Below are 23,980 nucleotides of genomic sequence, written 5' to 3' on the forward strand. Positions count from 1 at the left end.
TAACTGAAGATCCAGCACAAGGGAGTTCTCTTCCTTCCTGCTGATTTGGTCAGTTTGGTGTGATGGAGAACAGGGCTCAGCTCAGTCTTTCCTGCCCATTCTCTTCCATCTTTCTCTCTGCCCCACGAAAAAGCTGCTTTGGGCGACACAGAAAACTTGCCGTTTCTCAATTCTGCAGGCAGAAAAAGGGTGGGATAAGAAGGGATGGAGCTCTGATGAGAGTGATTGCTCTGGGGTGTAGGGGCAGCAAACTAATCTATTCTTTCTGTCTCTCATTTTGGAAAACTCAGTTGCTTTTTCATCATGTTTTTTTCACGGTCACCATGAAAATGAAATGTAGCAGTTTTAGATTTCACATTACGTTTAACTTCCTCTTCCTGGGCCCATCAGTTCCTCCAGGCCTGCAGGAGCAGTTCCACCACAGCCTCAGCCAATTTAGCCCTACATCTTCACTGCTCTTAGCCCCATTTCCCATTTTCTCCACGTGACAGACATAAACACCACACAGCACCAGCTCTATCACACCACTGTCCAGCCTTGCTCTGACCCTTCTGTAGGCTATGGGCAGGGATTAAAAGGTTGAAAAGCAGACAGAGGCTGGAGGAGTCCACCTCAGTTCCAACTGCACAGTGTCATGGTGTTGGAGCACACCATGGTGTGTGCAACTGAACTAATAGCAGGGGTAACTCAGGCAACAGCCTCCCACAGCACAGAACATTAATGTGTGTTGGAAAAGCAGAATCTGGTAACTGGATGGCAGCATTCATTTACATTATAATGTGTGTGTTCCTACTGCAGAGTCAGGGTGCAGGAAGGCCATGGTTTACCCCTCCACCCGCCGTGTGCCTTGCTGTAAGACGTGCTGGGGCTCAGAGGCAGCTATCTTGGGGTGCCCTGTGCTATATGAGGGACAGATGTGTGAGGATGGGTGGCCTGTAAGGGCCCCTTCCAGCCCAGGCTCTGCTGTGACTGAGTGTGAGCCAGCTGTGGCTGTGTGTGGCCACCCTGGTGACAGCATGTCCTTGTTGTGCAGATGTGGAAAGCAGTTGTGGGACACAACGTGTCCGTGAAAATGGAGGCTGAGGGAGACGACTGGGACACGGACCCTGATTTCGTGGTGAGTGTCTGGTGTGGAAACTGTTATACTGAGGGTGTGAAGAGCGCCTGGTCCTGGGCTCTTGCTGCTGGGGCAGGGTTTGAGGCTTGGCAGGGCTGGATCAGCCGAGTGCCTCAGCCCCTCACAGGCACTGTCAGGTCACCTGCCTGAGCCACTTCTGACACATCTCCAGGTTTAGTCTCCAGAACTTCCTACACCATTGCATACCCCATGTCTGGCCACAAGTAATGGCACTTAAGGAGTACAGAATATGAAGGGTTTCTCTAACCTGCTCGTTTAAGAAACTCCCTTGTTACAAGAGTAACTCCCTTGTCCTCTCCACAACATATGTTACAAGACACAGCAAACAAATTTTCTCTGTCCCACACTGTTTGTAACTGTACAGGATGCAGGATTTCCCTCATTTATCTTTTTCCCAGATGAAAGATCCTACTCTGCTTACAGTCAGCTTGTGCAGGTACAGCTCTGTGCCTCTTACACTCTTGTTTTCCATCTAGTTCAACTCTGAGTTGAGCTGGTGAGAAAGCAGAAGGGTTCAGGCTGGGGAACCCTCTGCGTTCATACAGGATCATGATTTTCATTTTCCATTTGCTTCTCTATTACTTTCCTAATAAGCCTCTCCTATTGAACAAAAGTCCTGTGTTTGTGAGGTTCAGTCTTGCTTAACGATTTCCAGTAAGAAATTCTAATTTGGGGCAGAAAATCAAATTCCTTTCTCATAGTCTCAAGTTATTAATGTTTTAGGAAAAATCTACACTGTCAAATTTTTTTGCTTAATTTATTTTTTCTATTTGTGGAAGCATTCAAACTAAGCGGGAACACAGTAAGACTTTGTATTAACTTTTTATTCTATTTCATATATACCTATTTTCAGCTTTATTGTATATTAGGAAATACTTTAGCGATGTGATGCTTCAGTTTATTGAATATATGTTCAGAGCTTCCACAAAGCTACAACACAAGGCCGTGATGGCCAGGCCCAAGGGCTGGGGTCACTGTGGTTTCTTGAGTGATTTCCCAAACAGTGAATTCCGCTGGTGTCACCCCAGCTCTGCAGAGTGGGCTGGGGCTGATGGCCGCGGTTTGTCCGCAGAACGACATCTCCGAGCGGGAGCAGCGCTGGGGAGCCAAAACCATCGAGGGCTCTGGCCGCACCGGGCACATCGAGTGAGTGCAGCAGGACTGGGACCGGGACCAGGGCGAGGGGGAGCAGCCCCGCCGGGACAGAACGGGTCCTGACGGGGGCAAACAGAACGGGCCCTGCCCGGGCACAGAACGGGTCCTGCCGGGGCAAACAGAACGGGTCCTGCCGGGCACAGAACGGGTCCTGCCGGGCACAGAACGGGCCCTGCCCGGGCACAGAACGGGCCCCGCCGGGCACAGAACGGGCCCTGCCCGGACACAGAACGGGTCCTGCCTGGGACAGAACGGGTCCTGCCGGGGCAAACAGAACGGGTCCTGCCGGGCACAGAACGGGTCCTGCCGGGGCAAACAGAACGGGTCCTGCCGGGGCAAACAGAACGGGTCCTGCCGGGGCAAACAGAACGGGTCCTGCCGGGCACAGAACGGGTCCTGCCGGGGGCAAACAGAACGGGCCCCGCCCGGACACAGAACGGGTCCTGCCCGGGTATAGAACGGGCCCTGCCCGGACACAGAACGGGTCCTGCCGGACACAGAATGGGCCCTGCCCGGGTATAGAACGGGTCCTGCCGGGCACATAACGGGCCCTGCCCGGGTATAGAACGGGCCCTGCCCGGACACAGAACGGGTCCTGCCGGGCACATAACGGACCCTGCCTGGGTATAGAACGGGTCCTGCCGGGCACATAACGGGTCCTGCCGGGCACAGAACGGGCCCTGCCCGGACCCAGAACGGGCCCTGCCGGGCACAGAACGGGCCCTGCCCGGACACAGAACGGGTCCTGCCCGGGTATAGAACGGGCCCCGCCGGACACAGAACGGGCCCTGCCCGGACACAGAACAGGTCCCGCCGGGCACAGAACAGGTCCTGCCGGGCACAGAACGGGCCCTGCCCGGACCCAGAACGGGCCCTGCCGGGCACAGAACGGGCCCTGCCCGGACACAGAACGGGTCCTGCCGGGCACAGAACGGGCCCTGCCCGGACACGGAACGGGCCCTGCCCGGGTATAGAACGGGCCCTGCCCGGACACAGAATGGGCCCCGCCGGGCACAGAACGGGCCCTGCCCGGACACGGAACGGGCCCTGCCCGGGTATAGAACGGGTCCTGCCCGGGCACAGAACGGGCCCCGCCGGACACAGAACGGGCCCTGCCCGGACACGGAACGGGCCCTGCCCGGGTATAGAACGGGTCCTGCCCGGGCACAGAACGGGCCCCGCCGGACACAGAACGGGCCCTGCCGGGCACAGAACGGGCCCTGCCTGGCGGGGGGAGGCGGCCCGGCCCTGCAGAGGAGAACAGGGCGGCGCCGCGGGCACAGCCGGGCGGGTTTGCGGCAGGCCGGGAGCCTCCGCGGGCCCCGTTCTGCGGCTCTTGGCCGAGTCCCACCTCGCAGCCGTGGGGGATCGGGGTCCGATCACCTGCACACGGGACTGCCCCGGGGCAAAGACTGCCAGCTGCTTCGATGGCCGCCGGGGCTGAGCCGCAGCACAGCTCTCAGGACAGCCCAGCGCAGCCCTGCAGGAAAAAGGAAGGTGTGGGGAACCGAGAAGTTCGGGGTGTAGCCCTGAACAGGGCTGCAGGAGAGGGGCTGGATGTCCCCCTGAGCCCACTAGTCCCTTGCCAGACCCCAGGGGACCCCAGCGCAGGCAGCTGGTCCGGCCTGTATGTCCTGCTGGGCTTTGGCTTTGCAAAATCCCATACCCACCTGCCCTATCTCTGTCTCCAGCATCCATCAGCTGAGGAACAAGGTATCAGAGGAACACGAGGTCATCAAGAAGAAGGAGCTGGAGACTGGCCCCAAGGCATCCTATGGCTATGGGGGCAAATTTGGAACAGAGCGAGACCGAATGGATAAGGTAACAGCTGTGGGAGGCTTCAGTGAGCCTCAGTGGAAAAGTGCTTTTCTCATAAAGGAAGGGGTCTCTCTGTTTTCTGGCCTGACCCTGAAGGGAGAGTATGGAGAGTTTGCATGGCTGCACAGATTCACACATACCCAGCTAGCCCATAGTCTGTCTCGAGGATCTATTTGAATTCACTTGTGTAACTCGTCTCTACAACTTCTTTGCAATGCTCCCTTTAGCTGTGAAAGGGTTTCTGGGGCTGCTCAAGCCTGCTGCATAACAATTAAATCTGGTGCCTCACTACTTGTGCTTGCAGAACTAATGTGTAGTAATTCCCTCCTCATATTCTGCATTACAGAGCTCATATCTCCCTGAGATAAAGCCCTAGACATCAGATCTGGCCTACGTTTTGTGGTAATCATTATCACGCTCCTTCCTGCACCTTTTGGCATGTAATACTGCTTTCTCAGAAGTGAGACATTTAGATAGAGTTCCATAGGTATGGTCACTGTGGGATTGAACAATACCAGGAGGGCAGGGTGAGAAAGTCTGTCCTCAGAAATTCCCTGCTCTCCCTGCCAGAGCTGTTGTAGTCAGGAACTGCACACGCTCCTCAGGAGAAGGGGCAGAAGCTGAACACTTGCAGCATCCTGGTGAAACTGGACAAAGGCCAAGAAGTTCCTCAACAAAAGTACCCTCGCTGTGGCCCAGCAGAGTCTGAGCACAGCTGTTCCATTTTGGCATAGAGTGTCTGTGGTTCCTGGCCACAGCATCTCCAGCAGGGAGAGCACGTTCCTGGCTTGGCCTGTGGCCAGGTTTGCTAGCCCTCACTGTCAGATTACAGAAACAGGAAATGGGTGCCAGAGCTCTGCCTGGAGTTCTCAGCTGTATTTGCCTGTCTGCACTTTTCTCTTGTCTACCCTGTGATTATCCACCATGCAACTCCACCGGCACTTGAGAGCAGGTGGCATTCAGCATCCCACACTTCGCTCAATGAGCTGGCAGTGGGGAGGTTTGTGAGATGACAGCCCTCGAGGCTCCTCCCAAGCCTCTGAGCAGAGCTGCTGCTGGCAAAGGCCATGTGGAGAGCCTGGGCACCATTGCCAGCTTGGACCTGTTACCTGTGGCTGCGAGCGTGTCAGCAGCGTGCGGGAGCAGCTGTGGTGCCTCTGCCTGTCCACCATGGGTGCTCATGTCACACTGTCTCTCCTCTCAGTGCGCAGTAGGACACGAGTACGTTGCTGATGTTGGGAAGCACTCCTCGCAGACGGATGCAGCCCAGGGCTTTGGTGGCAAGTTCGGAGTCCAGCGGGACCGAGCCGATAAGGTGTGTTGGACAGTACAACTGAAATCCATACCTGTGGCCTGTGCTGGCATTGCCACATGCAAGCCTGGGGCTGTTCTCAGGGCATGCAGGGTGTGCCCTGTGCCCTGGTCACGCTGAAGCACAGCTCAGCTCTGTGCAGGACAGTGGCTCCACAGTGTGGAGCACCTGTGGAGGTGGCTGGTGTGCATTGCTGTGGTGGGCCTGTCCCACCCAGGCAGAACACTGTTTCTCCAGGGGCTGTGGTGTTTACCCCTGTGTGCTGCAGCACCAGACAGGGAGCCAGTGACAGCCTGGCCCCAGGGGAGGGAGGCTGAGACCCATCTTGGCTGTCAGGATGATTGACAGTCCTCTCCTTCTTGTTCCAGTCAGCACTGGGCTTTGAATACAAGAGCGAGGTGGAGAAACACTCGTCCCAGAAAGGCAAGTCCATGGGCATATGTGACCCGTTGAATCTTTGCCCAGCTTCTCTTCTGCTCCCAGTATCCTGCGCTGTTGGCTGTGGTACAGTCTCCTGTCTCTTGTTTCATATTCCTGTTCCCAGTCCATCTCCCTTGTGGCCAGATGTGCCACTGTCCTTGGCATGTCTGTTTTCTTCTTTCCTCCTGGCCTGCTATGTCTCCTGGTGCCCTGACCCCCTTTGCCTTGTGCTCCCATTGCTGTGGGCTCTCATCTGTGGTACTCACTACCATCCACTCTGTCCCCTCCAACCCTTCACTTTCTGTGGTGTTTTTCATAATCTCTGCTGCTGTCCCTTCTCCCTGGGGGCCCTCCCCAGTGCTGCTCCCCATCCTCTCCTCACCAGCCCCATGCTGGGGGCAGCATTTGACTCCATGCTCCACCTCAGATTACTCCAAGGGCTTTGGTGGCCGTTACGGAGTGGAAAGGGATAAGGTGGACAAAGCAGCTGTGGGATTTGACTACAAGAGCCAGGCAGAGAAGCATGACTCTCAGAAAGGTGAGCCCCGGCAGCCAGGTGAGCTCGGGAAAACTGAGAGAGCTGGAGGGGCTGGGGCTGCTGGGGGGGATAGGGGAGGTGGGGGAGCCAGCTGAGGAAGGGGAGCAGGCAGTGTCTGGGCTGGAGCTGGGGACTGTGCCCACTGGGGCTATGGACACTTGCAGGGCAGTGCAGGGCATTTGCAATCTGCTGCAAGAATGGTGGAAGAGCTACAGGGAGCTGTTGGGAAGGGCCAGGTGAGGAAAGCCATTGCACAGTGCATGGCTGCTAAAAAGAGTTCAGGCTAAAGGAAGAGGAGCAGAAGAGTTCTGTGGGCGTAAGGATCTCCTGGACAGCATATCACCAAAGGAAGGGTGAAGGGAAAGCTCAGGCAGGTGCTAATAGCAGGTGGCATCTCCCAGGGAGGAGGGAGGGCTGTTGCTGCAACACCAGTGGGGAAATCTGGCCTTGTTCCATGTCTTTTAAGTTCTGGGCATGGAAAACCTGTGAGAACTTCCTGAGCTCACACTGCTGCCACTTGTCTGTCTCCCTCCCTTGTGTGTTCTCTTCCATGCCCTGATCTGGATCCCTGTGGCTGAAGACTATTCTGTGGGCTTTGGTGGGAAGTTTGGGGTCCAGAGGGATCGTCAGGACAAGAATGCCCTTGGCTGGGACCATCAGGAAGAAGTGCAGCCCCATGCATCCCAAAGAGGTTGGGCAATATTGGTGGTAGCAGTTTCCTTGTAGCGCACACAGACCTGTGTCTGGATCTTGTGGTTCACAGTGAGAGATCCAGATGCTGCAAACAGAATGTGTCCAGCACGTTGCAGATGCAGTGAACCCCAAAGCACAAGGGCAGAGCAGGTGGAAGCTTGGATCAGTGGGGGACATGCAATGTGGGTCCCTCAGTCAGGCCTCCCAGACTCTGCCTTTGCCTCTGAGGCACGTTCCTAACCATGAGCTTATTGTAACTCCCTGCCCCAATTCCGCCCAGATTTGCTCTTTGCACACATGAGACGCACTCTGAAGTCACGAGCTCTCACAGAGGAATGAGGCAGAGCATACCCCAGGAGTGCCTTGTGTACAGCATGTTTGACCTCCTCAAACAGGGCCACGCTCCGCTCAGGTGGGGTGACTGGCCTCACCCTGGTGCCTTGGGCTCAGGTTGGCAGCTACAGCCCTGCACAGCTGTGCCCTCAGCTGAAAGGAGGGAGGGATTAGTCCTAAAAGCTACTGTCCAGACCACTTAGCTTTATCTGTGTCTCATCACATATGGAATTAACTAGAGATAACATATGCAGGCTCATTTCACTGGTCACAGCATACTGAAGTCAGAGGTGCACACAAAACACAAAATACTCTAAAATAACTCTTTTTTTTTCAATACAGACTATGCCAAGGGGTTTGGAGGCCGTTATGGGGTCCAGAAGGATAGAGTGGATAAGGTAAGACTGCCGCAGCCTGCAATTGCTCCCTTGTAACCACTGCCTTTTGCCTAGCTGAAAGAGAAGAGATTCATTCCCCCAGTGGAGCTGAGATCCCAGTACCCAGTGCACAGCTATGGAAGGAACTGGCCGAGCATAAAATACCAGAGGGTGCAGAGGAATGCAGCCTGGGGAGACTGTAGTGCAGGAATTCCTAATGGCACTCTCTGTTACCTCTCACTTCTCTGCTGTTTGTTACCCTCTGCAGGTTTTTCACTCCTATCAACCTGTGCCTCATGGTCTGCTCAGGTGCTAAATCTTCCTGCACACCTTGACAAACTCCCACAGGGATGGGATTGGCATAGATCAATCTGCTGTGCATGAGAAGAGGTCAAGTTGCTGGCTCAGGTTTTCTGTTTGGGCTGACACCAGGCAAAGCGTGATCTACAGTCACATCTCAGACTGAGGCACTGAGATCAGTTCTGTGCTTGGCAGGCTGCCCTGAAGGCTTGGTCCCCAGAGGGGGTCCTGCGAGTGACTGTGATCTGCATGGATGTGATAACCTAAAAGATGCAGATCCTGGGGCATTTGGAAGAGGAGTGAAGGTGCCTTCCCTGAAACCTCCTTCCTTTGCTGGGGGCACAGGGCTGTGTTTGGTACAGCACCAGCGTCACTGTCCTCGGGAGCTCGAGGAAGCAGGGGAGGATGCAAACGCACTGACACCACGCACGTGGTCCTGTCCGTGCTGCGTGCTGGCTGGGCCTGCCACAGAGAGGGAGTGTTGTCCTGCCCTCAGAAGAGATTAGTGCTAGCTCTGAATTTAACCACAGCAAATGGAGGTGCACTGACAAAAGGCACACCTTGTATGTGGTCAAAAACAACATGCAAAAGCACATGAGGACTGGGTAAAAGGCTTGTGGCTCTTTTGGGAAGCAGGATGCAGAGAGGAGATAAGCAGTTCTTGTTTGGCTGAAAGTGAACATGAATTTGTTTTAAGACTACTGAAGCATAAACAAACATGGTAAAAATAAGGATTATTTGGGCAAGTAACTAAATTTCAGATTCCCTAGTCCTCAGGAGCTGAGAAATGCTGAATTCACTGCGCCAGAGCTGAGCATACAGACTCTCAGGCAGCCTGAACTCCCTTTTGGTAAAGTTCTGAACACTCGCTATCAGACTAAAGCTCACACAAAATAGAAAGGCTGTCATATACACAGCATGTCCAGGCTTCTGCTGTGACCTGTGGACACCTGGTTCTGAGCCTGCAGGCTGGTTTACCTGCTCAGGTGTGTTTTCTGCAGGGAGAGCAGAGCTGCTGTTGGGCTCCATGGCTGCAGTCAGCTGTCGTAGCATGGGTCCCCGCCGGGTAATAATTAGCATTAACTCCATGATTCCAGAAGGCTGATCAATAGCTTTATTTTACTATATTATGCTTATTAAGAAACTCATTGTCGTTTGCAGACAGTCCGATACAGACAGACCAGATTGGTCAATTGAATCTAAACACTATCACTAGTGGCCAGTCAAGAAATCACCCTTTAGTAAACAAATCTCCATAACAAATTCTACATGTTCACAAGTGCAATAAATGAAGATAAGAATTGTTTAACATTCTTCTCTCTCATCTTCTCACTGCTTTCCCCAGGAAAATGCCTGGGAAATGTGTGCCTTGCTCTCCGTTGCCAGAGAGCTGCTGCCACAGTCGGCCACCAGCCTTTTGTGACACCTGCAGGCAGCACCTGCTGTAAAGTGTCAGGCTAAGAAGTGGGTCCTACCTGCTTGTTCCTTTTTGCATTAAATAGTTTTCTCATGAAAGCAGATAAACCCTTAAGCCCTCTATATCTCACTTTGGCTTTCCTGCACCCTCCCCACCAATCCTGTTCCCAGTCCAGCCTCTCTCCATCCCTCCTGAAGCCGGTGGTGCCTCAGGTGTTTGCACACAGGCGCTGCTTTCCAGCCTGTGCCACTGCACACCTGTGGCAGGTGAGGCAGCTGTGCGTCCAGCAAGGAAATGCTTTCAGGCCTCATGCCACGGGGAGTGCCGGGGTGGATGCACAGTGTCCCTGGGCATGGAGAAGAGGCAGATGGCCAGGCATCCCCCCAGGCATGTCCCCAGCTCCTTGCCATGGTACAGGGAGTGTCCCCAGCCCTGCTGTCCTGTGCCACTGATCAGCCTTCTCCGCTGGGCTCCACAGCACCTTTCCAGCTCTCTTGGGCAGGGACACCTGTGTCCTTGGCTGGAGGGCAACAGGCACATCCCCAGGACAGGGAGCTGTCAGAAGGGGGGACTGCAGCCAACAGCCTCCCCTGGGCCAGGGCAGGTGAGGACAAGCATACCTGGGAACTAAAAGCCTGCCATCTCCAGTACACAAAGCCAGCACTGGCATTGCCCAATGGGCCTAACAGTTCTTTCACTTCCTCTTGCAGAGTGCTGCTGGCTTTGATGAGATGGCAGCTCCCACCTCCTCCTATGAGAAAACAAGACCCCTGGAGGCAGGTGAGACCTGAGTACCAGCCCTGGGCTTAGAAAGCTGTGGGCCTCACAGTCCTTCTGTGGCAGCCTGCTGGCAGGTGTGTGCTGTGGTGGGATAGGGGTTTAACCTGTGCTGGAGGGCAGGAGAAGGAGGCTGACTGCAAGTTTCTCTGAAGGGGCAGAGGTCTGGGTTTCTCTTGGATGCTTGGGGGTGGTGGAAGGAAGATGCAGGGCTGGGTCAATCAGCTGTCTCCTCACAGGAGCCTCCAGTGGCACCAGCAGCCTGCGGCTGCGGTTTGAGCGCATGGCCCAGTCGGCAGAGGAGGAGCGGCCGAGGCGGCAGGCCCGGGAGCACCATCTGGCTCAGCAGCAGGTGAGCCAGGGCTGTTGTGCTGTGTCCTCCAAGACTCGTGACTCAGAATTTTCTTCGGAGCCTTGCAGCTCCATGTCCTTCTGTCTGGTCTCTTGAGCATAACCTCCTGCCTAAACTGCTTCCCTGCATCTGCCAAGAATGGCCACTGAGTTTCACAGTTGTCACTGGACTTTCCTTTTCAGCACACCAAACACTCATACAAGGACATACCTGCACTCAACCTGTGCTCTGGCCTCAGCTTCTTTTGCCTCAGGTGCCTGGCAAACAGTGTGGTTACTGCTCCCCAGCACTGCTATCCCAGCAGTCTATGTGAGATGCATCCCAGCCAACTGGATATGGCCCCCAGACCCTGTGTTTACCTGCCTTCCCCCTGGTGCTGTTCCTGCACTCAGAGGACAGAGGGGTGTTAATGGTGGAGCTGTCCCCGCCCCACATTGCTTCTCTTTGGGGCTGCCCAGCTGTTGTCACCAACCTGTGAGTGCCCAGGCCCAGAGCAGGTTTGTAGGTGGAGTTGCTTTGTTGGGAACATGAACAGCCATTGTTCAAATGCACTGAGCAGTCTGATGGCTTTTCTCCAGCAGGAAATCCCTCCAAGAGAGAAGGAGCCCACTGGGACTGGGGCAGCCCCTCCAGCTGTGCCAGCAGGGGTACCCAGGGGCGCTGCTGGGGACAAGCCCATGTCATCAGGAGAACAGGTACCAAGGCAGCCTGGGAGAGCTGGGGAGGGGAGCAGGCAGAGAGGACTGCGCCTGAGAGGAGCTGTGCTTTATGTGAAGCCCTGCAGAAAGATGTGGAGCACAGCCACAGGGTGGGAGAGGCTTTGGAAGGATAAGGGGGAGCATTGGACTGGGGATGGGCCATGGCTGCACAGCACCTGACCCCATGGGACACTGCTGACCCCATGGGACAGGCTCTAGGAGCGGGTCAGTGCAGTGGCACTACCACTGGCTGTGGTGAAGTATGAACAGAGTTCTGACATGTGAGTCATAAGGGTCTCCAGGACAATCCCAGCTGCTGGTTCAGCACAGCCCGAGCAGCTCAGCTGTTTCCCTGGTGTGAAGGGGATGGTGTTCCATTTGTGCCCTGGCAGCAGTAAAAGGGCTGCCTTGTGTCAGGTGCTGGGAGTCACGAAAGAGCTGCCTGTGGTGGGTGCCTTGCAGATGACTTTGCTGTCACTTTCCCACCTCATGTCAGGAGGCCAAAAGGGAGGATGAAGAAGTACCACCCACTTTGCCACCAAGGCCAGCAGATCTGGATGCAGAGCTGTGCAAGGTCCCCAGGCAGGGTAGTTTGGATGTTGGTGGAGACTATGAGGAGCTGCCAGAGCCCTCTGACTACTGTGACAGCACCAGTGGAGGTGCTGACTATGAGGAGCTGCCAGCCCCGCTGGGAAAGCTGGATGACACCTATGACTTGGGAGGAGATGGAGGTGAAGACTATGAGGTGATCCTTCCTCAGGAGCCCGGAAAGAGCCATACCCACGTGGGTGAGTACTGATGGAATAGCCCATGTCTTGGGAAGCTTGTACCTGTCCACTAACCCGACTGGATGCATGGGACAAACTGCAGAGGGAATTTTTATCCTGAAATCAACTGTGGTCAGGATAGCAGCTTCTGGTGATAGAGACTTGGTTGTGTCCCACTCCCCTGCCCAGCTCTAAGGTGCAGACGATCTGCATGGGATGCTGGACTGGACAGCAGGAATCTGCTGGATCAGGGTCTGGCAGGAGGCTGCCACAGGCCCGGGAGAAGCTGGATGTGGACCAATGGTCTTGCTGCAGTTTCCTGGCAAGTCCTGCCCCGGGGCCTGGGGGCACTTCTGGTTCAGCCCATTCGTCATATGGCTGTGTGCCTGGGACCTGCTCTGGTGGAGGCTCTGGTGTGAGGAGTGCAGGTAGCCTTTGTCCACGCACAGGAGCAAACTGCGTGGGCTGCTGTTGGTGCTTCTGTCACAGCTGGCATTGCTGGCAAGTGAAGAGGTTGGAGTTATTCCCAGCCTTTTTCTTGGGAGAGCATGAAAATCAGGACCCAACTGTCTCCGTGAGGGAGGGGAGGGAAGTCAGTCCTTGCTTTGGGCTGTGGTGCACCTCCCCTTGCTGACAGGTTCTTCCCCAGGGCTGGGCTGGAGGGTGGCACTGACCAGGACTGTGTGGATGCTTCAGCCTCTGTCTCATCTGTGTGTCCTGCAGGGAACACGGACCGTGCTGCGGAGGGGCAGAGCCCCGGGATCTGCGCGGTGGCTCTCTATGATTACCAAGGAGGTGGGTCTGCCCTCAGCGCTGGGCAAGGCGCTGTGCCCGCGGGGCTGTGCCCTGCAGCGGGGAAGGGACTAGCACTTTGTGGTTTACATTTCTTCCTCCTGGGAAGCAGAATGAGATCTGGCTTGGGAACATCATGGCGTAGCAATGGTATTCCCCAGTTTAGTACTCCCAGTAAAAGAAAACATGCATCACTTCTCTTCAATTGGAGGCACAAAAAAGCAAAGATCACAGGTTGAGATAACAACAATTTTGGAAACAGCAATAAGAAGGCGAAAAGTAACAGCAACAATGTTAGTAACAAAAGATATAAGAAAAGAAATTATTCACATGGAAAAACACCCACCAATAGACAATATGGGACGGCTTCCTCCACCACATTTTCTCAACCCAGTGTTCCTTGGAATCAAGAGTCCCTTTCCCCCACCCTGGCAATGACATGAGGTGGTACAGAATAACCTCTCTGTCATGGCTGTGGCCCCTCCTAACAACTGCAAAAAATTTGCCTTGTCCTGGCCCAGAGCAGGACAGGAACAGAGAAACTTCATCTTTCATCTGTGAGGTCTTGCTCTTTCTCTGCTTTATCTGTGCTGTGGGATGGGGTTGGGTGAGGTAAACTCTTGGGGTTATCAGAGCACTTGTTCTGTCTTCTCCTGCCTGAGGGAAGGTTGGAAGAAGAACGTGAACCAGTTCTCTCTGAGGTTCTCTTTGCATTGTGACTGTCTTTTCTTGACAATTTTTGCAGATGGAGATGATGAGATTTCTTTTGATCCTGATGACACAATCACGCAAATTGAGATGGTGGATGAAGGCTGGTGGCGGGGACAGTGCCATGGCAGAGTCGGCCTCTTCCCAGCAAATTATGTGAAGCTTCTGCAATGAAATTAGCACAGTGCAAGCTGCTTCCTTCCCAACTTTTGCCTCTGTCATGGTTTGACACTGGCCAAATGCCAGACACCCACAAAAGTCACGAATTCACCTTCATCTCCCACAGCTTTGCAGAGGAGAGAAAAATTTAATGAAGGCTTTGTGAGCTGAGATAAGGACTGGGAGAAAACTATCCAAGGGCAAAATAGGCTTGACTTAGAGGTACAAAGTGAATTTATTACTAACAGAGTCCGAGGAGGATAATGAGAAATAAAACAAGCCCTTAAAACACCTTTTTTCCCCCCCAACTCCTCCTTCCTTCCCACCAGCAGTGCAGGGAGACAGGCTATGGGAGTTTTGGTCATTTCATCACTGAGATTTTCTTCCCCTGCTCTGGGAGAGGAGCCCTTCCCCTCTGAGACCGTGAGGTCCCTCCCATGGGAGACAGCTCTCTGTGAACTTCTCTGACACAGGTCTGCTCTCATGAGCAGCAGTCCTCCAAAAACTGCTGCAGCGTGGGTCACTGTTCCACAGGGTGGAGTCCTCCAAGGACAGGCTGCTCCAGCCTGGGAGCAGGGCCCCCTCTCTCCACTGGCTCTCCCACAAGATCACAGCCTCCTCCAGGCATCCGCTGCATGGGCTCTGGGTGGATCTCTGCATCCCTGTGGATCCCCATGGGCTGGGGGTGGACCTCTGTGCCCCCCACTACCAAAAACCAGGCCATGCAAAACCAACACATTCCACCTCTTGCCTCTGTGAATCACATATTGAAGAAGAAGATCAAGACAAAGTGGAGATAGTTTGTTTGGTTTTTTTCTAGCCAGAGAAGAGGGGGAGGTGAGAACATGTGAGGGAAACAACCTGGAGACAGCAAAGTCAGTGGGGAAGGAAGGGCAGGAGGTGCACCAGGTGCCAGAGCTGAGATTCCTCTGCAGGCCATAGTGAGACCATGGTGAGAAGTGTTTTCTCACAGTCCTTATCTCACTCATGAACTCTTCATTTAATTTTTTTTTCCTTCTTCTGTGGCAGGGGAGGGTGAGTGAGTTAATTTTGTGGGTGCCTGGCATTTGGCCAGTGTCAAACCACAGCAGCCTCTCTCTGCTTTAGCCTTTCCCGTTTTATCAGCTTCATTTGGCTCAGCTTGGTATATCCACATTCAGAGAAAAATCAAGGAGCAAATTGACAGTGCCAGAGGGAATGTTTTGTCTTATGCCCAAGAGGATTTTGATTCCCATCCACTTCCAGGTGGGAAAGGTGGGATGGTTTAAGAGCATATGAGTGCAATACAAGGTCTCTTCTATCTAGGCTGCCCCACCTGTCAGCCAGCAAGCCTGCAGGAGTGTGTTCTGTTCCCAGTGGGGCAATTCCCAAAAGCAGAAGTACCAAATCTAGTCCAGGGAAGGCAGAAGGGATGTGAGCTGTGGGACCTTTGTCAGTTGCTGTGGCCCTGGATCTCATCCTTATCAGGGGTCAGGGAAAAGAGCCCTGGGAAAGCCAAATTTGTGTATATTCCAAGGAAGGGTTTCCATTTTTAGGACGAGCCGTTCTTGCAGCATGGACCAGAGAAACATTAACGTGGTCTGTGTGACCCTTTTGGGCACAGGTGTGTCTGTCCCTGGAGCTGTGCCCTCCCTCCCAGCTTCTGCTCTGGCCTGGCTCAGACTGTGTCCCAGTGATTCTGTGACAGCTCATGTCCTCTGTGCCTACTGGAGGCTCCTGAAACATCTGGCTCTTCATCACAGATGTGAGGAAAAGGCTGGGCAGGTGGGAAGCAGGACAGGAGGAAACATTTTGTTGCTAATGTTTAAAAAACAGTTTTCAGAAATGCAAAAGTAAAGCCCTCCCTTAAGCCAGTACCACTTAGGTGGATGTTCAGCTGTGGGAATTGTTCCTCTGTGGGATGCAGGTACCATCACAGCAGGAATAAACCAGGGACAGCTGAGTAGAACAGCACCTGAAGGGCTGTGGGACTGAGGGGCTGTGGGAGCACACCTGAGGGGCTGAGGGACTGAGAGGCTGTGGGAGCACACCTGAGGGGCTGAGGGAGCACAGCTGAGAGGCTGCAGGAACACTTGAGGTGCTGTGGGAGCACACGCCATCACTGCCACTGCCAGCAGTGTGTGCAGAGGGTGCCTCTGTCACACTGAAGCTTTAGAGTGCGGTCTGGTTCGCAGGTGAGTTCTGGACCACCCTGCAGTTGACCAAGTCTGTACTACCTGTGCAGGAGTGTGACATTCCTGCTCAGTGTTTGATCCTGGGAGCACCCGATGCTGTCTGTCTGTCACAGGAAAGGTGCATTGGGATTCGGGTTAAAAATTACCAATTTTAATGTAACTTTTCCAGAGTTTTCTTGTTTGGGTTTCTGGTTGGTTGGCTTTGGGGTTTTTGTTTGGAGTGCTTTGGGTTTTTTGTTTCTCTGAGGCAACTTCCCCTGTCTTTTTCCTTGTGTGGTTTCTGCTGTTTCCTGCTGTCCCCTTCCAGGGGCTCCTTAGAAAGGTTTCCACTGGTCAGACTGATGTGTCCAGTGACACTGGACTGAGGGTGCTTCAAGGACATTTTATAATCCAGAAGGGTGTATAGCAAGGAGGGCTGAGGGGCTCACAGCCTGTCTGAATAGGAGCAACAGTCCAACCCAACAGGTGGGCTACAGAAACATTTCTTTCCCTGAAGCGTAAAATCAGCATGTGTTGTGCACTAAGAAATGGCAAACTGCTCTCCAGTGGGTTTCTTTGGGAACAGATTAGATACTGTTGGGTATCTCTTGGTAACTGAGCTACAGATGAGCATGTTTGGGTCCAGCCAATGTAGGTTGTGTGACTGCAGGTGTCCCCTGCCTGTGTCATCTCCCTTGCCGCAGTGAGCCTGTGCTCCTGGCTCTGCCGCAGTGCTCGTGTGCCTCATGTGCGCACCTGCAGATTTGGCTGCTGCCCCCACAGCCACAGAATCATTTGAGCTTGGGCCCAGCTGCAGCCCCCCAGCCAGTCCTCAGCCACCATCACCCAGAGCCACAGCACACACAGCAGCTGCACAGGGAAATTTTTCTGGCCATAAAGCATTTCTGGTGAGGAGTTCAGTGCCACCAGCTCTGTGGGTGGCCTGTGCAAGGTGCTGTGCTGATGTACAGAGTGCTGCAGAGCCTCCCTGGCAGCCTGGGGAAACCCAGCAGACATCAGATTTGACACCAAGATACATGGGGACAGTGGATGGTGGGACAGCCCCTCTTGCCCAGGCCAGGTTTTGCAGTCCAAGGCACTGCCCTTGTTCTGGACAGAGCCTGACTCAAGACCTGGGGCAGCCCTGAGGCAGAGCTCGTGGCTATGCTCAGGGCCAGCACGTCTGGCTCCACATGAATTTGCCTTTTGCAGATCTGCCTGGCAGTAGCACATCCTATGCCAAGCTCAGCACATCATCTGGAAAATAAAGACAGAATCCTGGACCTGTAGCCTTGTTCCTGACTTTATTTCGCCATTCTGCTCTCAGTGATGCGCTGATGGTGAGACGAGTGATGGCAGTGTGCCACGTGCTTGGGCTGGGAGCCCCAGGCTCGCTGTGCTGTCACAGACGTCCCATGGATGGACGTTGCGGTGGCAGCGCCGTGCTGGCAGCCTGTGGCAGCCCTGGCACTGCTCAGGCGTTGTTACCTGGGGAGCCTGGCGTGGCACTCACCCGCACAGCCTTCCGCAGGGCCCCCCACACCTCCTGGTTGCGGAGGCTGTAGACGACGGGGTTCAGCATGGGGATGATGATGCAGTACAGCACAGAGACCAGCGTGTCAGCTGCTGGGGAGTAGCCCGAGCTGGGCCGGTTGTAGTTCAGGTTGGCTGCCACGAAGTACAGGGTGACTACGCTCAGGTGTGCAGAGCAGGTGGAGAAAGCCTTGTGCCGGCTGGTGGCCAGTGGCATCCCCAGGACAGTGGCCAGGATGCAAAGGTAGGAGATGACAACGAGCAGAAAGGGACTGAGTCCCACAAAGATGCTGGAGATGTGGAGGGCCAGCTCGTTGGGGCGGGTGTCACTGCAGGCGGCCCCCAGCAGCGGCGGCACGTCGCAGAAGATGTGCTGGAGCTGGGCAGCCCCGCAGAAGGAGAGCTGGGCCGCCAGGAACGTGTGCAGGGCCGAGTCCAGCAGCCCCCAGAGCCAGCAGCCGGCAGCGGCGGCGGCGCAGGTGCTGCGGCGCAGGACCTGGCAGTAGCGCAGGGGCTGGCACACGGCGGCGAAGCGGTCGTAGGCCATGAGGGCCAGCAGCGCGCACTCGGCCCCCGCGCACCACATCAGCAGGAACACCTGCAGCAGGCACCCCCCGTAGGAGATGGTGGCCTGCGGGCGCAAGGCGTTCGCCAGGAGCTTGGGCACCGTCACTGATGAGTAGCAAAGGTCGAGACAGGACAGGTGACTAAGGAAGAAGTACATGGGGCTGTGGAGGTGGGGATCCAGGGACACGAGGGAGAGTATTGCAGAGTTGCCCAGCAGCGTGGCCAGGTAAATGGCCAGGAAAAGAGCAAAGAGGAAGGGCCGGCCGTGGGAAAAGCCCAGGAGCACAAACTCCGTCACCTGTGTCTGGTTCGTACCTGCCATGGGGCGAGCTGGGTCAGGCTTTGGGCAGAAGTGAGCCCTGAGGAGGCAGGGGGACTGTGAGCCAGGGGACTAGAGCACAGCCCCCCGTAAGACAAGGGGGTCCCTAATGGTAGAGCTCTGATCCCATCTCCCTGGTGGTTGAAAATTTCCTGAGTTCAGATTTCACAGATGCTGGGATTTTGGAGTCCAAAGAGCTGCCATCCCGTGTTGGGTACCTGACTGCAGAAGAAGCACACAGAAAAACAGGGGGCATCCACACACACCTCTTGGAGTTCTTTGCCTACCCAGCCCCTCATCCTGATGACTATTCCAAGCACATGTCTCTCCCCCTCCTGGATGTATTTATTATGAGTAAATGTTTCCCTGCCCCTGGTCAGGTCACAGCATTCCCTAGATGCTGTCACTGAGCTTGCTGTTTCCCAGCCCTGGGCTGGGGATGTGGCATCGCCCTGCACCAGTTAATTTTTCTTTCTTTATCCTGTTTCCTGCTCTGTAATAACCAGCTCTCAGAAAGCAGGGGTTCCACTTTAAAAAGTACAGGTTCCAACAAAGAGCAAGTCATCACATGGAGTTTGTTGAGCCACAGGAAAATTTAAGCCAGCAGGGATCTCCCGGCCTGGAACTCCCCACCTTTTTTCCATCATCCTATTTCAATTTTCACCCTGATGCAAGGGGTTTGCTCAGTGTCACATGGAGCTGTGATCACCATGTCCAGGAGATGGAGGAGGCCTGAGGAAGCATTTCTGGTTCAGAACCTCAGCCAGGGGCTGATGGGGGTGGCGTGCACTGGGCACATCCAGCCAGGGCTGCTGCTGCCCACCTTGCCCCTGCCATGGACTCCATGGATGGGGCCAAGGTGCTTCAGTGGGTAAAAGCGGTGAGCAAAGACCAAAAAAAGACAAGGCCAGAAAGGCTGGATGGGGAGCAGAGAGGGAACACGGATGCCACCAGTGCCAGGCAGGTTCCTGTCCTTCCCTCAGGAATTGGGAGGGACCTTTGTGACAGTGCCATGTGAGCCAGCCAGAGACCAGTTCTGCTGGTGCAGGAGCACATTTGTGCTCCGTACCCACGCAGGGAAACTGCTCTGCAGGAGGATGTGGTTCTCCTCACCAAGTCACTGCACCTGTACTCAGTCAGGTGAGCAGTGCAGGCAGCCTGGAGCACTCAGCCCTGGGAGGTGGGGTCCTGAGCCTTGGGCATAGCCATGGCTGTGCAAGGGCACAGCTGAACTGAGGGAGCAGACAACAACACAGGATTCATTTCTCTTGGAAAGGACTGGATGCCTCTATTGGAGGCAGCAGCAGCCACAGCCTGCCCAGACCACCCAGAGCCCTGGGGGCCAGCACCAGGTTTCCCCCCAGCAGTGCATGACAGCATCCTGGTGAAGCCCTGCCCTCTCACCCCTCCTCACCTCCACAGGCAAGAGCAGAGACTGGATGACACTTCGTCCTTAGTAAGCTGTCCCCAGGTGCCGTCCTGTGTTCCATGTGGCAGCCATGCCCCAGGTGCTGGCTGGTTTGTCTTACCTGCATGACGAGACGCCCAAGCGCAGCAGAAGCTTTTAACCCTGTGGGGGCCCTGGGGAGAGGCTTCCAGAGGTGGCTCCTGCTCAGGGACAGGAGTGAGGAGCAGGATCTGAGCCCACGGGACCAAGCCCTTGTGACACAACACCCATGCTGACCTCCTGCCTTGCCTCGGGCTGTGCCAGGCGCTGACCAGCGCTGCATTCTTGCTCCAGCCTTGCATCTCTTCAGCACCTGGGCACAGGAGGAGGCTGCTGGATGAGCTGGGAGCTGCAGTTCCTGAGTGCCAAGTCCTTCCTACAGCCCCATCTTACCTGTAGCAGGGCTGTGAGGTGCCTGCACCTGCTGCTGTCAGCAGGGAGGAGCAGTGATGGGGGCTGGCCTTTGGCCAAGCTGGCAGCACCACAGCTGTAGGGGCAGAGCAGGAGGTGACTGCACGGCACCTACGCTCCCTGTGCTCTCACTGCCTGTGCTAACCCTGCCCACTCAGCCCAAGGAACAGCTCTCTGGGGGAGCTGATGTGGTCCAGAGACCTGGGAGAGGACTTGGACAGGAGGGACAGAGCCCCAGCAGCGGCACTGGCTGGACAGAGAAAGCACCAAGCAGTGCCCAGCGTGTTTGAAGGGCTCAGCAGTGAGATGGCTCCAGCTCAGTGAGACGGCTGGGGGAGCACTGCCTGCTCAGAGCCTGGAGCTACTCCTGATAAAGGAGTGAGCTCAGCTGGGGTTCACCATGTAGTACCAGGGAAATGTAAAGTGGGACCCCCAGGAAACGCAGGGAGTGAATCTGGAGGTCGAGAGAGCGCCCTGATGTTTCTGCAGCAGGGAAGCACTATTGCTTCAGTGTCCTTGCAGCTTCTGCTCCTGATGGTGGGGCAGTAGGAGATGGTCCAAGCATAAACTCTGGGTCTGGAATGTCAAGAGATGAGAGGCTGAACAGTAGCATCTTCTGTGAAGTAGGGAAAGTGGAGTCTACAGCCCGAGATGGGGATGAACACCCTGTGTGGAAATCCAGCATAGATACCAAGGGAGTGGCAGCCTCAGTGAGGGAAATGCAGGTCAGAGGGTGTCTGGGGCTGAAAAAGATAAGCAGCAAGTGTAAGAAAAGAGCAGCTGTGGCTGTGGCCCTGTGTGGGTGTGTGTAGCTGTGGATCTGTGTGCTGTGCCTACATGGAACAGTGACTCTGGGCTCTGCCTTTCTTGAGCAGCTCTCAGGCAGGGCAGCTGAGCTGGCAGGGCAGAGGAGACATGGTAATGGGACTTTTTCACTCATTTGCTTTGAGTTTACAAAATTACACCTTTTGCTTGTGGCAGTGACGAGCATTTCCTTGTTTCACACAGAAACTTGGTGCCATGGCATTCCAATACAGCCTGGTCACTCTCCTAAGGTTTTAGGGAAGGCACATGCTGGCAGCACTTGCAGAAACTCCCTCCCACTTTAATATTTGAAAAGGGACTTTTCTGAGACCACCAATACTTGGCACAATTATTAAAATATACTGAAGTCTCCCTGGATGCCAAAAACTTCAGTTCTGGTAGTCCACGTCTTCAGAACAGCCTTTAGGATAATAAATATCATGTTTGTGTCCACCTCTGGTCTCCTGATGGATATCAAACCTGTCCAGTGGTGTCCAGCAGTAAATCAAATCTCCATGAACTTGTGAAATGTTAAGGGAGATGGTTTTTTAAACCAAATACCTCAAATTGGGGGTGCAGCCTTCAGGATTAGGCCCAGACCCTATAAATACGTGTCACTTCTGAAAATCAGACTCTTAACTTACCTTCTCCAAGCACGTGTCTTATCTCCCAAAGCCAAGGGCACTCTTGTAGCACTGGTGGCTTCTCCCAGTCCTTTTCTTGGCTGTTTTGAGGGATGCACCTTCCTGCTAAAGAATTCTTTCTACAGCAGAAATCACCATCGCTTGTATCTCAGCTCCCTGCCAGCTGGTTCTGGTCTCCACATGTGGACAAATGCTTCCTTTGAGGATGGGGACAAGAAAGTTGTGGGTTTTGTATGGATTTTGCCTGCTGCCCCCCCTCCTCCCTCCATGTCCCCCCGTAAAGAGTGTGGCACCGGTTTTGGGATAACCTCCCGACAGGGACTGGCAGACAAAGGGCTCCTTGGTGTCCCCAAAGCCCTTCCTCCTGTGGGCAGAGTCCACTCAGCCCTTCCAGCCCCTGCTCTCAGCATGGGCCTTCATCCCTAGCCTGTTTGGGGGTCCTCACTGACCTCTCCTGAGATTGTGGTGTGGGTTTTTTCCAGGGAGCGCTGGATGCAGGACCTGGCATTTGTCTTTGTTGAATTTTACCAGCTCTGTCTGGCTCCATTTCCCAGCCTGTCCAAGTCCTTCTGGCCCTGCCCTGGAGCACTGGTCCCCCTGACTTGTGTCACCCACAACCCTGACAGGAGAGCACTCTGTCACCTCTGTCCTACGACTGAACAGATGTTCCACAGGACATGTGCCAAGACAGATCCTGGTGACACTCCACTTGTCCCTGCCCTCTAGACAGAGCCTGACCTCTCCACACCCTCTGACCCCACTGGCCCGGGCAGGTTCTTTCCCTGACACGTGCCCACTGAGAGCCCACCTGGCCTCCATCCCTGCTCACCTGGCTGCTGCCTCTGGGGCCAGGTCCCTGCAGCCACGCCTGGCTCGGGAGCTCCGTGGGTTCTTGATAGCCACAATTCTCCCTGAGGCTGCAAGAGTTTCATGCTCAGGGCTTTTCCCTCCGTGGTTTTGGTTGGGTCAGGTGCAGCTCTGAGGGCACTAAAACTGTCCTGTCCTGCAGGTGTCACCCAGTCAGCAGTTCCAGCAGATTTCATACAACCTAGAGCTTGTGCTTTTGTGTTCCCCTTTTCTTCTCCAGTTGGGCTTCCACATCCCTGGAAGTGTCCAAGACCAGGCTGAATGGGGCTTGAAGTGACCTGGTCTAGTGGAAGACATCCCTGCCCCAGGCAGGGGGTGGAACTGGGTGAGCTTTAAGGTCCCTCTCAACCCAAATCAGTCCGAGAATCTGTGATTCTAGCAACACTTCTTAAAATTCTCCATGGGCACTCCTCTGTAGGATTTACTCATGTCCCACTGTTTTTGGGTTGAGGAAAAGGGGGCCCTGACCACAGTCTGCAGTTGCCTCATGTTATTGGGAGAGGTGAGGGGTACAGACTCTGCATGGTGACCAGAGAGGCAACTTGGACAAGCTGGAACAGGAGACATCCTCACTGGATCTCAGGGAAAAAACCTTGGAACACTGGATAAAGGCCCTGAGAGGCCCTGGACTCTGACCTTGGAGATTCTCAGCACTCACCTGGCCACAGATGAGCCACCTCTGCTGCAAGGGCCTGCTCAAAGCATGGCTTGGACCAGCAGTCCCTGCCCAGCACAAGTCTGATGCTGGAATCAAACTCTCACCAGGTTTTCCAATAATAATATTTCAAGGGTTTCTCCCAATGATTTCCTCAGGAAAAGCACTTCCTTCAGGATTTTTTAAATTATTTTTACCTAAATTGTCAGGGCCACCTGTTACTGGAACCAGGCAAGGCATAAGAATAAGCTAAATTTGGCATTCCCACTTTGGCCTATCCAAGACAGGACAACAGCCTCACCCCACATCTTGTGGGAGAGGTCATAGATTCCTGACAGACTCCTCTCCCAACACTTGACAAGAAGATTTTTGTCTCAAGAAAATTGTACTGTTTAAAGCTTTTGTCCAGTGTAATTTACACTTGTGTTTAAGAAGACTGGGCAAGAAGGGTTGCAGTTTTATGGTCTAACCCTAAACTGGCCAAAGCTGACCAGATTTACCGGTGTTTGTAGTGTGCCCAAACACTGCACTCCCAAACACGAAGTGAGTGCCTCTTACCTGGGGCATCGCCCTGCTCAGAGGAGGTCCAACACCTGGACATGGAAAGGGTGGTGGCGGCACCAGCCCTGGGGCCACTGGCTCTCCTGGCCAACTTGTGCTCAGAAAGCACCAAGGAAAGTCTCTTCTGTCACCACTGATCAGCACTTTTGCCTCGTGGTTGCTCATGGTCCTTCTGGGCCGTGGTGGCACCTGCTGAGTGTCCCCTTCCTCCCCCTGCTCCGTCCCCAGGGGCACAGGGCCACCCGAGGCTCCTCACCCAGGTGTG

The 23,980-nt window shown here is 54.7% G+C and overlaps 2 protein-coding genes across 2 annotated transcripts in view; one reads left to right on the top strand and one right to left on the bottom strand.

Annotated features, from left to right (window-relative positions):
* The window catches only part of GOLGB1 (golgin B1), a 54,331-nt gene extending 40,171 nt beyond the window's left edge, over positions 1-14,160 (top strand). Inside the window, exons 27-40 of the mRNA XM_084206471.1 lie at positions 1,034-1,117; positions 2,211-2,284; positions 3,985-4,114; positions 5,316-5,426; positions 5,792-5,846; positions 6,271-6,381; positions 6,962-7,072; positions 7,750-7,805; positions 10,212-10,281; positions 10,518-10,630; positions 11,209-11,325; positions 11,825-12,116; positions 12,819-12,890; positions 13,633-14,160. Coding sequence (XP_084062597.1) covers positions 1,034-1,117; positions 2,211-2,284; positions 3,985-4,114; positions 5,316-5,426; positions 5,792-5,846; positions 6,271-6,381; positions 6,962-7,072; positions 7,750-7,805; positions 10,212-10,281; positions 10,518-10,630; positions 11,209-11,325; positions 11,825-12,116; positions 12,819-12,890; positions 13,633-13,769 — 1,533 coding nt within the window. The 3' untranslated portion in view covers positions 13,770-14,160. The remainder of the gene's footprint in view (positions 1-1,033; positions 1,118-2,210; positions 2,285-3,984; positions 4,115-5,315; positions 5,427-5,791; positions 5,847-6,270; positions 6,382-6,961; positions 7,073-7,749; positions 7,806-10,211; positions 10,282-10,517; positions 10,631-11,208; positions 11,326-11,824; positions 12,117-12,818; positions 12,891-13,632) is intronic.
* Positions 14,161-17,381: 3,221 nt separating this feature from the next.
* On the bottom strand, positions 17,382-18,401 carry LOC311154380 (olfactory receptor 5V1-like; the record flags this gene model as incomplete). The annotated part of the gene is made up of 1 exon (XM_084206831.1): positions 17,382-18,401. Exon 1 carries the CDS (start codon positions 18,327-18,329, stop codon positions 17,382-17,384), a length of 948 nt encoding a protein of 315 aa, XP_084062957.1. The 5' UTR covers positions 18,330-18,401.
* Between the last annotated feature and the right edge of the window lie 5,579 nt (positions 18,402-23,980).

The sequence above is a fragment of the Fringilla coelebs genome (assembly GCF_963513975.1).
Source record: "Fringilla coelebs genome assembly, chromosome: 5".
In the NCBI taxonomy this organism is placed as follows: Eukaryota; Metazoa; Chordata; class Aves; order Passeriformes; family Fringillidae; genus Fringilla; species Fringilla coelebs.